The sequence below is a fragment of the Seriola aureovittata genome, chromosome 1, assembly GCF_021018895.1.
Source record: "Seriola aureovittata isolate HTS-2021-v1 ecotype China chromosome 1, ASM2101889v1, whole genome shotgun sequence".
Taxonomy (NCBI): domain Eukaryota; kingdom Metazoa; phylum Chordata; class Actinopteri; order Carangiformes; family Carangidae; genus Seriola; species Seriola aureovittata.
Genome location: NC_079364.1, coordinates 7,319,520 through 7,337,369, shown reverse-complemented (window position 1 = coordinate 7,337,369; position 17,850 = coordinate 7,319,520). Strand labels below are relative to the sequence as shown.

Here is a 17,850-nt window from a genome sequence, read left to right as displayed (position 1 = left end):
TCCATAAATCTTAAGGATACCCAAGGACATCAGTGGTACACGGGGGATAAATCACAGTTTTGTTGACCCACCCAGCTTTCCCTCTATAACACCACTCCTGAACCATTCATGCTCCCAAGAGAATGAACCCCTTCAATTTTGAAAAAAAAAAAAAAAAAAAAAAACTATCAATGTTAATGTGGTGCCACTTTCAGCCAAAAAGGCATTTGAACTGTGCGGTGTGGTGACAGTGTAACATGGCAATGTTGGTCTGTCAGTCGGTCCGCCACTTAAGTCAAGTGGATGGATGCCAGGAAATTTTGTCACATACATTCATGTCCCCAAGAGGAGGATTCCTAATAACTTTGGTGATTTTCTGACTTTTCCTCTAGTGCCTACATAAGGATGGCAGTTTTGGTTTGGAGTGAAATATCTTGACAATTACTGAAAGGACTGTCATGAATTCTGCTTCAGATATTCAAGGTTCTAAGAGGATGAATTCTAATGTCTTTGGTGTTTCTCTGACTTTTCCTCTAGCACCAACCTGAGGTTGACATTTGAGCAAAATCTTTTGATAAACATTGGAAAACTTTCTATGGAATCTGGTGCAGACATTCTTGGTCCCCTCAGGATGCACCATAATAACTCTGGTAATCCTGTGATTTTACTTTGTCCAATACTTTGTTTTATGACCAAATTACCTACAAAATTAATCTGGTTCCAGATATCTAAATTGTTGCCCACATCTTAACCTTAAATTTGAATGGTTTACCTTGTTGGGATGGACTGTTTGTCCTCATATAATGAGAGTGTGATCAGATTTTTGTCCCAACAACACAAATACACTCTTGAGCGCGGACATACACATTCATGTCCCTGCTTCCTACTTCAGCTCCTCTACAATGTACATCAAACCAAAATAAAAGCAAATAAAATTAAAAATTTACTGTGTCTAATGTGACCAAACTATTAAAGTTCAATCTGGGACAAGGAACACAGATAGTAAAATGAAGCTGGCAACCCGATGACATGTAGAAGAGTCACTGGTAGATAAACTGAAACAATACCACCATTCAGATAAGAGAGACGCCCAGCAGAGGTAGTCAAATGAGGCACCTCGTCTTCCTTTTGAGAGTTAAATGCCAACCGAGCAGAGAGTATGTACTACAGTGCTACCACTATTCTGACGGCGCCTGACAAGAGTGTGAGGATGGAGAAGAACTTAGGTGTTGACCTGCAGATGGATACAGCAGAGGGAGGCCTAAAGGAGCTGGTGCTGAGGTGGTTCACTGAGACGCAAGCAGGGCTCATCCTGAACAATGGAAACTTCCCTGACTGGTTTCAAGGCTTCGCTGCGAGAAAGTAAGCAACACAGAAAAGAGAAGAGTCCTGGTCCAGGATCTGTGGTGTAGGAGTGAGAAGTATTTTTTTTTTCTGTTGGGAGCTAAAGACTCCTGTCTATGTGCTATGGCACATAACAGCTGCATTTGTTTTGGCCTGGTGGGTTTTAGTAGGTTGTGGTATTTTATTTGGCTTTATTTGAATAGGTTTCTGAATAGGCGTACTGTTGATATCTCTGTCATTAACATTATGTTTTTCCATTGTATATTTATGTGTTGGTTGCAGGGCTTTAGCTACTAAGAACACTAAGATCATGGTCAATTTGTACTAATTATTATGTCCATTTTATGTAGCTTTATGATTCTGCTCCACTGCAATTCAGAGGGGCATATTGTATTTTTTACTCCACTACTGGATATCTGTACGTGCATTAATGTGTAAGCAACATTTTACTGCTGCCGTTGGTCAAGGTCGAGCTAACTGGAACTATTTCATGTACTGCTGGGTAAAGTAATATATAACTATAGACCATCTTGCAATGGGATCATACTAGCCACAATGTCCAACCCATGATAAGTACCCAGTACTCATGGGCCAGACCACACCCATCTTTGAACTGGCCTTCATTTTGATGTCAGCTACACAACTGTAAAGTTTTGCGACTGTATCTTGCACGGTTATGATGCTATATCGGTGACAAAATCTGTCCACAGACAGACAGGCATATAAACACCTGCCAAGGTCCTCAAAACCAGCTCTGTGGTAGTTCCTGCTTCAGTAGTTGCCTCCAGGACATGAATTTGATATCATTCCTCCTTTTGTATGGTGACTCAGGGGTTTGAGAAACCTTGGGTGGGGGTTATCATATTTTTAGACTAAATGTATCTGTAAGTAAGAGTACTTTTAGGGAAACAAAAAAGTATTTATAAAAAAATATATAGTATTTCAAGTTATAGCGTTTAGCATTTGACCTTCAAATTAAAAATGAAATATATAAAGCATAGTTCAACAGTTAAACAAACACCAAAAAAATGCAAAAGAAAACTTTGTTTTTGCTGAAGGGGCTGTTGGAGGGGGGAAAAAATCCTTGCTACAGCTGTGGTTAGTTCAATATTTGAAATATGTATAAAGGACGACTATGTTGCTTTTGTGGAACGGTGGCCAATGTGGCCACAAATGGCACTTACGAGATAACTGCGTGTTGAATTGGGTGTTTAATTTTGTGATGAAACCAGTTAAATGTGTATCTCTGACAAACTAAACTTTAGAGAACAAGTCCTGAGATGAAGTCAGTAAACTGACTCAGTGATGTCAGTTACACAAGTTTGCCAACATTAGCCACCATGAGCTTTAGTGAGTAAGACTGAATTAGCAAAAGCCCTAAGTGTATTGAATTGAGTTGAGTTAAGTTGTGTTTTATTTCTTAGGAATTAAATTTTTCATTTTTAGGAGATACTCAACTTGATTCCTATTATAAAGGCAGTGTTTGCACACAGCAAAATCAATTTATTTGACAGGATCAATGACTCTGGACCTAATAGGAATGGATATAGTGTCAGTGAATCTATGTTTTCACTGCGTGATGAATAAAAGAGAGATATGAATTGGATGGAGGTTTCATGAGATAGCAGTGTTATTTCTAAATCTAATTTGCCTGCAAGTCTGTGAAAATGGTTCTGTCTCTGTCTCTCTGCCCCAGGGACGCGGAAGATCTACTGAGAGATAAAGCTCTGGGCTGTTTTCTCATTCGCCTCAGTGATAAAGCCATTGGCTACATCCTGTCCTACAAGTGAGACAAACCAAGTCTGCTGAATGTTGTTAAATTATTGTTTTACTGCCTTTCCAACTCATCTCACTGCCTGTGCATTTTCCTCCAAAGGGGCCACGACAGGTGCCGTCATTTTGTCATCACCCAGAATCAAGATGGGCAGTTTGTCATATCAGGAGACTGTCAGACTTACCACAGTCTCACAGAGCTGATAGAGCACTACAAGGTCAGCCCCATCCAGCCCTTTGGAGAATACCTGACCTCCAGCTGTTATGAAGTGAGTAGGGCCCTGTTAGCCACATACATTTTGAATAAGTTATTTATATTGATCCATCATTTACAATGTAAAGTCACTGTAAATGTGGAAATATGGAGATAACACAAATTATATCAAGCACATTCATGATGGATTATGAGAAAGTGGGCCATCACTTTGGCCTATGCAGTCTAAAATAGCTCAACAACTGTTCAATGGTCTACCAGATGGATTGGCACAATATTTTGTACCTACATTCATGGTGCCCAGAGGATGCATCCTGATGGCTTTGGTGATCCTCTGGCGTCTCATCTAGCACAATCATCAAGTCCGAGTTTGTCCAATTCTTTGGTTTATGATCAAATACCTGGGAAGGTACTGACAATCCCATGAGCCTTAGCTGAACTTTGTTTTTAGTACTAGTTAGCAAATGTTAGCTTGCTGACCACTAAGCTAAAATGCTGAACATGGCAACCATTATATTACGTTACCATTATAACATGTTAACATTGCCAATGTGTGCGTGTTAGCACTGCATTTGACTGCTGCCAGCATTGAAATGCCTCATTTACATGTCTCCCTTGTTTTCCTTGTTGAAGCCAGATGGGCCTGTGAAGAGCCATAAAGGGTAATAATAACACAGCTTGCTATTTTCAGGAAAATACGGGTGAACTGTATGACGTGGTGAATTACAACACCAAAGGCAAGTCGGGGGTGAGTGTCCAAGCTCTGCGGAACCTGTGGGACCAGAAAAAGGATCATCACAGCAACCCTGGCAAGAATCAAAGGATTCAGCAGCAAAATGACGCTTCCACAGTGCAGCCACCCTCACTGCCACCTAAATCCAAAAGCAGAAAGCTGACAGGAACAGTGTCTGTAGATGCAATGTCCCTCTCACAGGTACGACAAAAACTAGAACTGACTGATTAGGTGATTTTCAAGATAGGTGTTGGCATAGGAAGAAAATTGTGCTGCATGTGAAAACACTCTTCTATCTATCATCAAAGGTTCACCAGCTTTGTCATGACCTCATACCAAACTATACTCTGTTGTTAGAACATTACACAAGCAAAACACTTCAATAAAACTTGCACCTGTGATTAATTACTCAAAATAGCAGAGTCACATACAAGTTGGTGTTAAACAGGTGGATGAAATGTAATTAAAAAGTTAAGAAAAATACAATTTGAGTGTATTTTCCTGACTACACACACAACTTGTATCACTTTCAGTCATGCAGAAAGGGATCTGTATAGATTTGCTTACTGTACTTTTTTGTTAATTATTATTCAGTAATGGTTTAGATATTTAAAGTGCTTTCACTGAGATGCAGAGGCCAACTACAAAAGCCAGAACATGAGTATACACTAAAATTGTTAGATGACACAAACAGCCTGTCCACAGTTTGTAGTGTTAAATCAATGCACTGGTTTGCCAACATATTGGCTTTAATTATACATTGGATATTGGATTATCGTGTCATCTAGTGCCATGATCCTATTTTCAAAAACCTTTAAAATGTTTTATTTCACCCGATACTTTAATGACCAAATACATGTATGACATTCCGATTAGCCTCAGCTGTACTTTGTGTTATCATTAAACTAGCATACTCAAATGCTAAACTACAGAATCCATTGTCAAACTTAATTAAAATCATATTGCGAGAGGAGAAAACCCAGCATTATTCACATAACATAACTCGATGGAAACAGACCATTGCTTCTATTTTGAACAAAACTGCAATGGAAACCCAGCTAGTGGCGCATAGCTCAAAGCCTCAGCCTCACAGAGCTACTAGCATGGCTGTACACTTTTAGTCTTATTGAACTGCTGTTTCATGTTTTTCAGGGTGTACCTCCAGTACCAAAAAGATCCATTCCTCTGGGATTCTCTCTGAGTGGATCTTTGCCTGAAACGACTTCACATCCAAGTGAAACTGAGACAAACAGATCAGAGAGACTGCAAGGAAACACAACCCCAGTGCCAATGACAGACAGAGACTCATTTAATACCACTGACACAAGCTATCCTGGGGATCTTTGTCCTCCTGGTACCACATACTCTGAGCTGACACAGGTGGAGAGCAGGAGCAAATCTTTGCCACAACTGGACAACAGCAATATGGAGGAGGAGGAGTACTCTAACCAGATGAGTAGTCCCTCCTTCACAACATCAGCATCTTATTCACCCACTCCACTGAAGAGAGTTACCTGCCACACTTACTCCCTCCATGATCCCAGAGCTCAGAGGCCGAGCACCTCCAGGTCAGAGCAGCAGAGCGCTGATCTGGAAATGTTGAGGTCCAACCCGCTGTACCAGGCCTCTGTGGGGCCTGGAGGGAGTTCAGCTCAGCAAGGAGATGGCACGTATGCTGAGGTACCCCAGGTGCCAACACCTGCTGGTCTACCTGATGACACCTATGAGCAGATCCCCGGGGAAGCCGCCGCAGCAGTCCAAGGCAACACTTATGAGTCGCTGGATGATATGAAGTCTAAGAAGTCCAAATCTACCTGGGGGAAAAATGTAAGTCAGACACAATGACCAGAGTTGTTAATGTTGAGATCAGAAAATAACTAATATAATGCCTCTTCTTCTTTTTTGTTTGCAGAACATGAAATGGAAGAAATTCCTTCCTGATTACATGAAGAAATAAATGCGACAAAAAGGACTCGGCATGTGGATGACTTTGTGTTCAAGCGCAGTCGACCGTTTGATTTTTAGAAATTAAATGAGTATTACAAATGTATCAAAATATTATAATAGTATTTTATTAAGTATGAGACTGTATAATGTAAGATGTCTAAACACTGCAACAAAAAAAATTAACTCTGTATAAATTCAGCAGTAGTTATCATTTTAGTGTATTCAGGTTATTTTCCTCACATGTTTCGTATCAATATACATATAAAATATGTTTCGTACAATATAAAAATTTTCAAACAAGATGAATTAAGATACATTTTCCTATTATCATTATCATTATGGTTGTTATTAGTAGTTGTCGTGGTGGTGGTAGTAGTATTTTAGTATATTTTTAGCAGTGGGGACATTAAAAGGTGCTACAGTTTTTGGTCATTTGTGTATTTTTTCATTGAATCCTTTCAAACATTCACACAAGTTAACTTTTAAAATGAAAAACAAAAACAATTCAAACAATTCAAAACAAAAGTAAAGCATCAGTCACTGAGAGACATGGCTTCTGTCACTATTCATCATAAGTACATATTTATATGATTTGATTCATTTATGCATCTACAAACCGTACAAATCCAATTAATAACACATTATGTGAAAAGACGCATTTCCATATGTTGTCCAACCAAATTTAAGTCTCTCCTGCTAGGAGTTGGTTTTCCTATTCCAATATATTTAAGAGCGACAGCAGAACACTGATTTTTTTTAACCCCTGAAGGTCCTGGCATTAATCATGCAAATAAGGTACTCAATTTAAATGTATAAATGTATTTAAGAAGAAGTATTAACATTTAAATGTACTTCAAAAACTGTCTGGAAACTGTGGCATTCAATGCCAGGATGTTTGACAGGAAAAAGAGTAATTGGAAATTTAAAAATTAAAACTATAGGTAACACAGCACAGACAGTATCACTATTATTTGTGTGAATAGATTGACAATCAGTGAGTAAATGTGTAATTTGTAAATATAAAACAGGCCATTAGACGCCGCACTGTTCACATGAAGCATCAAGAAATGAACCTTTTCTAGAACCAGTTTGCTGGGAAAGTAAATTTAAAGCGTCCCGACACAGTGGAACTTACCTCCAGAACCGGGCAGTTGATTTCTTCAAGCAAGGATGATATAACAGCCTGGGTACTCAGCGAGTCTTTCACTTAGGCTACTGACTGCGGGCTTTACACAGAGCCAGATTTCAGTTCACTGCGCCATGATGGTATTTTGGCGTCCACATATGAAGCAGAAATGGCGCGCTTTTTGTTCGGGTTCCGCCCCGCACGACCCGTTTCCTGTTCAACTGACTTCCGATACTGTTACAGGTTTGAAAAGTCTCTGCGTTTGTTTGTCCCCTAGTTTACTTTTCTTATGCTGTTGTTATGCATGTTATCCTGTTAAAGACTCGGACAGATCTGGGCCGAGAGATCCGGCTGAAGAGCGGTCTGACTGGTGAGCCAAGAGGAGTCCTAAAACCCACCACCAGGCCCTAAATACACTGCACGTACCAGACTCGTCCCATTACCAGTTCTACCCTCCAGGATGACTTTTATTCATTTCCTGCTATTTTCCCTACGCCAACCCTTCCCTTAGATGAAGGATAGAAACGGATTACATGACTGCTCTTTTATTAAATGACACATTTACACAACATTACTGGCATTCTCATGGAAACACAGAATAAAGCAGCAAACATGGAGTCCAAAAAAAATGTTAATAAACTGCAGCAAAAATCCATAAACTGCAGCAATAACTGAAGATAACAGACCCAACAGCAGCTTAAATGTCACATGTTATTCCTGTGCCAAAGAACAGTTAAATCTGTATTATCTGTCCTAAAGGAAGAAATCAGATTAACACAAGGGGCACCATCTTTGTTTTAGTACCAGTGGATGTATATTCCATTACAATGTCTTTTAAATGTCATAAATGACAAATGAAAATGTTGAATGCAGGAATTGCATTATTCTTTTTATTTAACCCCCCCACTTTAAGAGATACTGAGTGTAAATCATGAACTAATAGCATAATAACTAACAGCAGAAAAACATACTCTGGAGGTATAGACTGGTCATAGTGTAAAAAAATCAAAAGTTTGCTTTCATCTGTCAAGCTACTAAAATTTTACAGCTGAAATGCACTGCACTAACCCCATAATCTACAGTAGCTGTGTAGAGTACCTCCTAATAGGTCTCATCCAGATTTTGAATTGGTAATAAAGCTTAAGATGTGAAACATTCATTTTGGTGTAAGAAATTTCACAAGCCTTTTATGGCCTCACAGCATCTGAGCCCCATTCATTGTTATAGAGCAAACTGGGATGACAATGCACATTTTAGGGTTCTTCCTTTGGTTCCTAACTTTAGAAGAGAGTGCTGAATGTTCACAAATATTCAACAATCTGTGCCTTCTCTTGGCCTTTTGTATGTTTCTGTGGTTGTTTTGTGTCTCTTTGTGGTCATTTTGTCTCTCTTTGTGGTCAGTACAGGTCAATTTTGGGGCTCTGTGTATTTGTGGTCATTTTGCGTCATTGTGTGGTTGTTTTGTGTCTTTACATGGTTGTTTGTGTATCTTTGAGGTCGCTTATTGTGCCCCTATGAGGTTGTTTTGTGTCTCTTGGTGGTTGTTTGAATGATTTTCTGACCAGATATATTGACAGTCACTTCAAACAAAGCTGCTGATTCCTCAGGCCCTGTGAGCCTGCCCTGTAATCCTTTCATGACTGTATCTAAAGAAGAATTGGATTTACACTTCCTTGAACATTAAACGTGCTGGTCAGTTCCTTCTTTTGACCACTGGATGTCAGAGTGCTCTTTGTGCGTCACCTTGAGGCTGCCAGGGAAGAAGAAGAAATTACGGAAGTACAGCTCCCAAACAGATTCCCGTTGGAAGAGTAAAACACAGCAGATCGCCTTCTTTCCATTAAAACGCATCTAATCTCGGACTAATTCAATTCTCAATAAGACGATGGGCACTAGAGATGACGAGTATGACTATTTGTTCAAAGGTAAACCAAGCCTCTTCTTGTTATTGGCGCTCTGCTGGTCTGTTAGCTGAGAGGCTAACCAGGCCAGCTGACTGACTGCCAAGCTAACTTAGCCACCGTCAACCTTTGTGCTCTGATCGCTTTTCACCGAGCTGTCTTGAACATGTCAACAACTTTGATTAAGCTACACGATACATAACCACCCTTCTCTAAACCGTGCGGGTAGAAACACTCGTGGATTCGTCACGTTATGTTCGGTATCGTTAACCGACAGGGCGTCTTGAGCGTCAGCTGCTAGCAGTTAGCAGCTGTTAGCTGCTGTCGGTGGGCGCGGACCAGCTTCACGTCGGACACACCTAACGTTAACCGTTATCACATTATCTGTCGAGGTGCAGCTAAACGATGAACCGTGTTGTTAACCGCACCGAAATATACAAATTACACTTTTAATCAGTTTACAGCAGATCATGCTGCTAACTAGCTAGGCTAAGTGTTAGCTAGTTTTCTAGATAGAAAAGTGCTTTAGTTAAAGCTTGGTTAGGTAAACAATGAGGTCAGAGAAAATGTCCTGAGCAAAGTAAACAAACTGTCTAAATGTTAAAACGTTTGCATTTGCGAATTAACACAATTATCACTAAGGTATTAGAATGATTAATGAACCATCAGAGATCTATTCATATCTTAAATATTCGCCTTAGCTACATTTTTCTATTTGGTGGAATGTTATGTCACATGTTTTACGTTTTACATATGACGATGCTTTACAGTGATTAACATTACTCAGCCGCCACAGACTTGCACTGTGTCCTTTTACATTTTACAGACAACAGAATAACTCACTAAATATCTGCTGTTCTCAAAATTACAATACAAATAAACAGGTGATTCCCTGTCCAAACATCTCTTAGGACTCTGAGGAGTTGCAATGGACATTTTTCTGTATTTTTTTTTTTTTTTTTTTTTTTTTTTACATTTAATAGACTTTATTAATAGCAAACAATTTGCTGTGGAGTTATGGTAACACACAGGGGATTTTGTATTAAAAAGACTAACTTTAGAAGATACTTGATTTATCTAACGCACACAAGCCTCACATTAACTCTAGATAAACTTTGCAATGTATTTTCACATATAACAGACTGTGGATGTTGTTCCCCACCACCTGCATTGGAGATCTCTTAATGTCCAGTGTGAACAAGAGGAACGATTACAGCAAGCAAAGCCTGTCACATTGGTCACATGGGTACCTGACTATTGTTTTCAAAGAAACAGAAGTTGATTTGATTAAATTTGCTTCTTTTACATACAACATGCTGATCATAACAAATATTCAGATGTCGGCCTCGTGGTAGCTTGGCGACCTGTTGTCCAGGGTGTACATAGGATGAGCAGGCAGAGATAATGGGATGTAAATAAATAAATGATTAGTTTACATCCAAACATGTAAAGGTTCACAGGGTTCAGAATTCTTTATTTGTCACGTTTATACTTCAAGGCTGTAAAAACAATAATAAGGATGTAAAGAATATCTGCATGAAAGAAACTAGATAAAAGACTTAATAAAATTAAACTTAAAAGAGCATAAAGTATTAATAATAGAAACATGTACTGTAATACCAATAATTAGGGTGAAAATAATGATTACTTTCATTATTCATTAACCTGCCAATTATTTTTGACATCGATAGTTGTGCTGCAATTAATGAATATTTCCATTGGTTAAATAGTCCATTTCCTCAATTAATCAATTAATTGTCAAGCCCATAAACTACCAGAAATAGTGAAAAATAACAATCACAGTTTTCTAATGTTCAAGGTGGCGTCTTCAGGTGACTTTTCAGACCAACAGTTCAACCCTCAAAGATTTTCAGTTCACTGTCAGAGCAGTCAAAGAAAAGCAGAAGCTGGAACTGGGGAATGTTTGGTACTTTTCTTTGAAAAATGACAAACTATTGATTGAATGGTTGCAGACTAGTTTTATGTCAAGTTGACTAAGCGGTAAATCAAGTAATTGTTGCACCTTTTTATAAACAATAATTGCGCATGATATGTTGTAAATATTAGTATATGGTTAATGAGCAGCACAGAGATCAGAACATGCAAATATAATGTAATAAAAAAGGCGTAATAACATACAGGTATCATTTGTATGAAATCTGTTAGAAAGTGGTTATTATGATTTAAGGAAAAACTCTAACAGTGTATGTGTGCACAGGAAGTTGATCAATTGTGCACTTTCTTTCATATTATTCTTATAGGTTGTATTAAAATGTCTTTCCTCAATTGTGTGTTTCAGTCGTCCTTATCGGTGACTCGGGCGTGGGAAAGAGTAACCTGCTGTCACGTTTCACCCGCAACGAGTTCAACCTGGAGAGTAAGAGCACCATCGGAGTTGAGTTTGCCACACGCAGCATCCAGGTGGACGGCAAGACGGTGAAGGCCCAGATCTGGGACACAGCTGGCCAAGAGCGTTACCGTGCCATCACATCAGCGTGAGTATAGGAAGAGCTGGTCAGCGGGGCTCAGGACTCGGCTGTACAAACACACCAGCCAGATTATACTTTCGTCACAATTGAAATTGAACCAGTGACCACTGTATAATACTTCATAGGACAGCTCCAAAACACTTGGACTCGAGGATGAACTGATTAGAATTTGGTGGTCAGATGTGACCTCACAAAACATGTTTTTGGCCATAACTTAATACCTTCTGTTTTTTAGTTGTCCCTCTGTCTGTCCCATTCTCATGAATGCCTTTAGGGAATTTCCTCAGATTTGGCACAGACAGTCACTTTGTCTCAAAGATGACCTGATTAGATTTTGGGGGTCAAAAGCCAAAGGTCAAAGTCACTGTGACCTCATGTCAGTCCCAATCTTGTGAATTCAATATATCAGTAATGTCTGGAGGGAATTTCTTCAGATTACACACAAACATCCACTTGGACTCAAGAATGAACTGATTAGAATTTGATGCAAAGCCAAAATGCATCACATAAGACCTTGTTTATGAAACTTTAAACTTGTTACCTCCTAAAATAAAGCAGCTGAAACACAACCAAAACGCGTTTCCAGCTGCAACAACACAACACACAGACTGTAGCTGACATCAGGTACAAAATGCTCTAACCAGGTCACCTATAAGATTCTTTTCAATCAGCTCTGATTATAATTGTGCGATGATGACGGGTATTTGAAACATGTTTCCTGTGCTTGTGGCGCCGCTGCAGGTACTACCGTGGGGCGGTGGGGGCTCTTCTGGTTTACGACATTGCCAAGCATCTAACTTACGAGAACGTGGAGCGCTGGCTGAAGGAGCTGAGAGACCACGCCGACAGCAACATCGTCATCATGCTGGTGGGCAACAAGAGCGACCTGCGTCACCTCCGAGCTGTTCCTACCGACGAGGCCCGCGCCTTTGCTGGTAAAACTACTATCCTCTGTTTTTATTTCTACCCTTCATTTAACCAGAAATGCCTCATTGAAAAAAACTTCCTTTTATTGTCAAGAGAGTTCTGGTTGAGATGGGCAATAGTAAGAGTGAGTTACAGAGAAACAGAATAAGACAGAAAATCTGAATTAAACAGAAATGTGATTCCAAAATAACAATAAAAACATTTCTATAAGTGGTCTAAATCCAGAGAATTACTATTCAAAACAATAATTAAAGGTCCCATATTGTATAAAGTGAGATTTCCAGGTCTGTTTTGAGTATTAAGCAGGTCTAGGTTCTATAATTAATACTGTGAAAGTGTCAAAGTGCTTAGTCCACAGAGAAATGCACACAGCCTGTAAAAAACGAGCCGTCAGGACTTCAGATATTTCAGCTGAACTGGTCAAACTGCTCTGCTATGTATGGAATGCTAGATATCTGATGTATGGTTAACGTGCCCTGGTGCTCAACTTTGCCCTGCAGAGAAGAACGGTTTATCTTTCCTGGAGACGTCGGCTCTGGACTCCACCAACGTTGAGACGGCCTTCCAGACCATTCTGACAGGTTTGTACTGTGTGTTGTGTCCTGTGGTGTGTGCACATACGTATAACACGAACCTCTCCCTTGACTTTTAACAACCTCTGGGGCCAACGGACGTTACGTTTATTGAGGAAGTGATACACAGCTGTTCGTCAGAGCTGTGGTTTTAATGAGGGTGATTACAGTGAGAGGCAAGTCAGGTGTCTACTGAACACAGAAACACACCACACACCCCCACTGGATTAACTTTATAACATAATGAGGGCTGGAGAGTTCATCGAGTTTATCTGTTTAGGAGTGGCAAAGCTTTTCTTATCATGACAGAGATGATACATTTTCTTGTGCTAATGGTCCAGCTGGTGTCTGCACAGATAATAAGGTTAGTGAACTTGATGCCTTCATTTTTTAAAAATCATAACAGATATCAAAGATAAAGGTGGTGTTATTCTATATTTCTCTTAATGTCAACAAAGGCCATGAAAAGACCAGAACTAACAATGTCTTAGTTTGTCTCTCATTACTTCACAAATTCATTCCTACTGAAGATGCAGGAAATAGTGAATTTGTTGGGGACTTTTTTCAGTGGTGGATTAACCCACACTTGGTGCGCTAGTGAATGTATTCCAACAGCAGGATTGTGTGTGTTTTTATATTATATTATATTGTTAGATGCAGCTTATACACGTTAAATCTGAAATAATGATAAATTTTTTATGCTCCTGTAAAATCCAGTTTTTAAGATTGGGATCCAGTTTGTGGGTATTCTTAGACTAGATCGAACAATACATTCTGAACATGTGGGGGCAACGTGTGGGGCGGCTGTGGCCCAGGTGACAGAGTGGGTCATCACCTAATCACAGGTGTGATAGTGAATGGACTGCACTTATACAGCAATTTTCTAGTTGTAGAGACCACATTCACCCATTCACTCACACATGCATATATTACACCCATACACACACACTCACTTATACACTGATGGGAACACCCATCAGAGGCAATTTGGGTTTCAGTATCTTGCCCAAAGACACTTCGACACACGGACTGTAGGAGCCGGGGATTGAACCACCAGCATTCTGATTAGCGGACGACCTTCCCTACCTCCTGAGCCACAGTTGGATCTGCAGCTCCTCCTCCAGACTTTTCTGTCATATTCTAATCTGTTTCCTGTCAGTTATCCGGTAGCCACAGGGTAAAATGCACGTCACACTCGCGTCGTCTGAAAACCAGGGCAGCAGTTCATTTTTTGTAAAACCTGTAGTCAGCAGGATGTACAGAAGCTAAACAGACTGTAAGTCTAAATAACTCTTTCATTCTTTCCCATCAGAGATCTACCGTATTGTCTCTCAGAAGCAGATGTCGGAGCGTCAGGAGAGCGACATGTCGCCCAGTAACAACGTGGTCAACATCCAGGTGCAGCCCACTGAGAACAAACCAAAGATGCAGTGCTGTCAGAACATCTAGCCCAGCTGCGGACCTGCTGCTATCCCCTCCCCTTTTTTCCCCTCTCTCTCTCCACAGTCCACACCTATGCCTCCCTCCCTCCCTGCCTCCCCCTCTACCCAGCTCCCGGCTGCCGGGCTCACAACTCCTCAACCCCAGACCCCCCTGCCCTCAGAAAATAGACTGCCTCGGTGTACTGCGTGGTGTGGGAGGGATGAGCCACAGCTTCAAGGCTGTGACCCAAACTCTGCACCTGCCTTGTACCTGCCCCCACCCCCACCCAACCCCCTCCTCCCCCCACCCCAACCCTAGGTAAATATATCCCAGTATAAGAAGTCACCGCGTGGGGTGGCCCCCCAAGCAGAGCCCCTCTGTCTTTAGGTTTCGGCAGGACAGCAGGCAGCAAGCATTTCATATCACTTTAGATTTCATTACTGTAGATGCGCTGACATGTCACAAAAATGTCTTAATATATGAATGTGATTTTGTTTTCTTCTCTTTTCTTCATACTTTGTGCCCCTGTTGATTTCTCCATTTTTTTTATGATCTCTCTCTGTCTTGTATCATATATCTACTACTAGGTATATATGAATTTAAAGCACATGTTGCTCTGAAGTGTATTCCTGTATACAAGCTTCTCCTCTGTCATTTTAGGCTCCTCTCGCCCCGCCCCCCCCCCGTCCTCTTTAGTGCAATGTACTGTTTTGGAAACCATGTGGATGTATGGAGCACAGTGTAGACACGTGTGCTCCGGTAGTGTCATGCCATTTTGATCTGATTGCTGTGAATATGACGCTAGTGAAACGTAGAATATTTTGCATTTGCCGAGCTTCAGTTTGCGCTGTGGAAAGGTCCGGGTGTGAGTTAGCATGTCGCGCACAGCCTCATACGTGTCGTCGTTCTCGTCGTCGTCACCCCGTTCACAGCGGGGTGGCAGGGTCGGACCAGTTTTTTTGCATGTCCTCTAAAAGATGGCGCTCTGCTGTTGCTGCATGTTCTTATCGGGTGAGAGACTCAATCTGGACTCTTTGTGGAACACTATCATTGCCTTGAGGGTGAGTAATTTTAGGCTGTCACCACGAAAGCTGAACACAACTCCTGTACATTCAGATGTTCATGTTGTCTCACTCCAAGTCTCAGTGAGGCGTCATACGCAGACAGTCATGCTCATGCTGGGAAGGATGCTCTGATTGAAGACGCGCTTGTCCATCAGGCTTTCCTGCTCCAACATCAGGAAAACAGGATGCATCCTTTTTTTTGACATTTGACTACAACTATGCAGAAACTAGCACATGGCTGTTTTTTTTTTCTTAGTGCACTTCTATAGCAAATGAAGGAATTAAAAAAAAAACAGCAAAAGTATTCTCGTATGACATTCCTATGATACTCAATAATATTATAATCAAAAATATCCTGTAGTTGAGCAGATTATGCTTTGCATGTAACCACAGAAGTGTAGTTAGAATGCACTGAGAAAGTAGGAAATGGAAAATGTCACTAGGTTGAACTTCATGAGCATAAACCTGTCAAAACCTTGCACTGATCTAGTAAACATGCTTTCTTGTGTAGGAGTAGATTATTACTGCACATGGAGAATCTGGACCTCTTGTGTCACATTAGCTGTACCGTTTTTGTTTTTTTTTTTAAAAAGACGGTGCCACTGTTCAAAAACCAAAACATAAACGTTTAGCACTGCGGAATAAAGGCTGAGTCTCAAAAGTGTTTCCTTAAATCCTCAGGACTCATAACAAGGCAGAGAAGGTTTGGTGAAGGAATCAAGGAAACACCTGAGAGATTCAGCCACATCCTTGCTAACTCCTGGTCACAGTGCCTCCTTCACCACACGTACCTGTCCCAAAACGCCTCTCCATTCACCTGCCAACACCTCACCGTCATGTCCGCCTCTTCCTTGACCAGTAACCTGGCTTTGTCTGTCCCCTCAAGGAGACAGACAGCTGTGTTGTCCCTGTCACATAAAGCCTATGTACACCGAGCTGCCTCTGACTTCAACACAATGCATGGCTTTCTGTACGACTGCAACTCCGTGTCGTATCGCCTTATGTAGCTAACATTGTCATTACTGTCCATGAACTCTGCTGAGGGTTAGGCTTGGCTCGCTGGATGACATGCTAGACAAGCTAATTGTTAGTTGTGTCCAGTCCTGTCTGTTAATGGACACCTGCCTCGCTAACAACCTACTAGCTAAAACTCCCGAGAGTGTGTTCTGTTGAATTCCCAGGTTTTTAGCCGTGTCAGTGTGTGGTGGCGTTAGCAGACATATACATTGCCTGAACTTGGTGTGTGTGTGTGTGTGTGTGTAGAGGCAGAGGGTAGATCAGTAGCTCTGGAGTGTGTGTGAGCCTGGACGGCAGTGCCAATGGCGTTTCCTCGAACAGACGGCGCCGCCAGCCGAGCCCCTCCAGACTCACTAGCTGGCAATCTGTGGACGAAGTGATTCCTTTATTCTGAAAATCTGATTTCTGATCCCGTCTCATGTACCTCCATTGTTCTGTGTTTTTTTTAAAAGTGTGTTTTGATTTCTTTTTTTTTCTTCTTTTTTTTTACTATATTGAATTCTATAACTGACTGTAATTCCAGTGTAAACATGTAAGAGTGAAATGATGTCATTTCAATGAATTTGGAGGGTTAAATGTGAGGGGGGGTCATAATGAATGGTTTTGTGTTTTGTACAGATTGATAAATTGTACAATTGTGTCTATATCTTAAGTTATCAGTTCATCTTAATAAAGCGCACCAGTCATAAACCTTTATATGAGCTTGTATTTTACTTGAGATATTGTTACAATATCCAATTAACATTTCATAGGCCCCATAGTTTGATACAAAGTTTCTACAAAAGAGAGTTAACTATAAACTCTGAGGAAGGTTCCCATAAAGGACTGTGTAATGTGGCAGCAATTATGGGAAAAATGGTGTTAAATTACCATACATTTTAATTAGCTATTTAATTTAAAAATTTGTCTTTTTTTCTTGTGACAGATGTAAGTCTGACCACTCAGTAACTCAATTCAGCATTGTTTTCATTAAATGCAAGGGAGACTGAAAAGTAATCAAGTAGTAATGAAATGTAACAAGTTACATTACTTTGAATTAATTATATCATTTATTACATTTTAAGCAGGATAATTAGTAGAGTTCTTCTGATAACGAAATATCAAAAATGTCTCATACTGCCTGAAATACTGGATGAGGTATTGACAAGTCTATGCACTGATCCAATACCATGCAATTGATTAGTAAACTTTATACTTTCACAATTGGATAAAACTGCAGCTTTCCTGGCCAGTAGCCTACACAGAAAGTTGTGGCAGGTACTGTTTTAGAGCAGCGAAGTAGAATTGTCAAATAGTGTTAGTCATTAGCAAAACATGTTAAACTTTAAAGTCCTACCAGTAA

General features: G+C 40.4%; 2 protein-coding genes across 2 annotated transcripts; both read left to right on the top strand.

Annotated features, from left to right (window-relative positions):
• The first annotated feature begins 1,125 nt into the window (after positions 1 to 1,125).
• LOC130171669 (SH2 domain-containing protein 7-like) lies at positions 1,126 to 6,412 on the top strand. The gene is made up of 6 exons (XM_056379752.1): positions 1,126 to 1,341; positions 3,020 to 3,109; positions 3,200 to 3,365; positions 4,002 to 4,244; positions 5,196 to 5,870; positions 5,956 to 6,412. The coding sequence occupies exons 1-6, from the start codon at positions 1,139 to 1,141 to the stop codon at positions 5,998 to 6,000; spliced, it is 1,422 nt and encodes a 473-aa protein (XP_056235727.1). The 5' UTR covers positions 1,126 to 1,138; the 3' UTR covers positions 6,001 to 6,412.
• Positions 6,413 to 8,878: 2,466 nt separating this feature from the next.
• On the top strand, positions 8,879 to 17,204 carry LOC130166924 (ras-related protein Rab-11A). The gene is made up of 5 exons (XM_056372778.1): positions 8,879 to 9,041; positions 11,317 to 11,512; positions 12,248 to 12,441; positions 12,934 to 13,014; positions 14,318 to 17,204. Exons 1-5 carry the CDS (start codon positions 9,002 to 9,004, stop codon positions 14,452 to 14,454), a joined length of 648 nt encoding a protein of 215 aa, XP_056228753.1. The 5' UTR covers positions 8,879 to 9,001; the 3' UTR covers positions 14,455 to 17,204.
• Positions 17,205 to 17,850: the final 646 nt, after the last annotated feature.

Bases quoted from the DNA above. Each gene is read 5' to 3' on its own strand.
- LOC130171669 (XM_056379752.1), top strand. From the start codon at position 1,139: ATGTACTACAGTGCTACCACTATTCTGACGGCGCCTGACAAGAGTGTG. The intron at 1,342-3,019 runs GTAAGCAACACA...TCTCTGCCCCAG, and splicing joins CAAGGCTTCGCTGCGAGAAA to GGACGCGGAAGATCTACTGA. The intron at 3,366-4,001 runs GTGAGTAGGGCC...TGCTATTTTCAG, and splicing joins TGACCTCCAGCTGTTATGAA to GAAAATACGGGTGAACTGTA.
- LOC130166924 (XM_056372778.1), top strand. From the start codon at position 9,002: ATGGGCACTAGAGATGACGAGTATGACTATTTGTTCAAAG. The intron at 12,442-12,933 runs GTAAAACTACTA...TTTGCCCTGCAG, and splicing joins CGAGGCCCGCGCCTTTGCTG to AGAAGAACGGTTTATCTTTC. The intron at 13,015-14,317 runs GTTTGTACTGTG...CTTTCCCATCAG, and splicing joins CTTCCAGACCATTCTGACAG to AGATCTACCGTATTGTCTCT.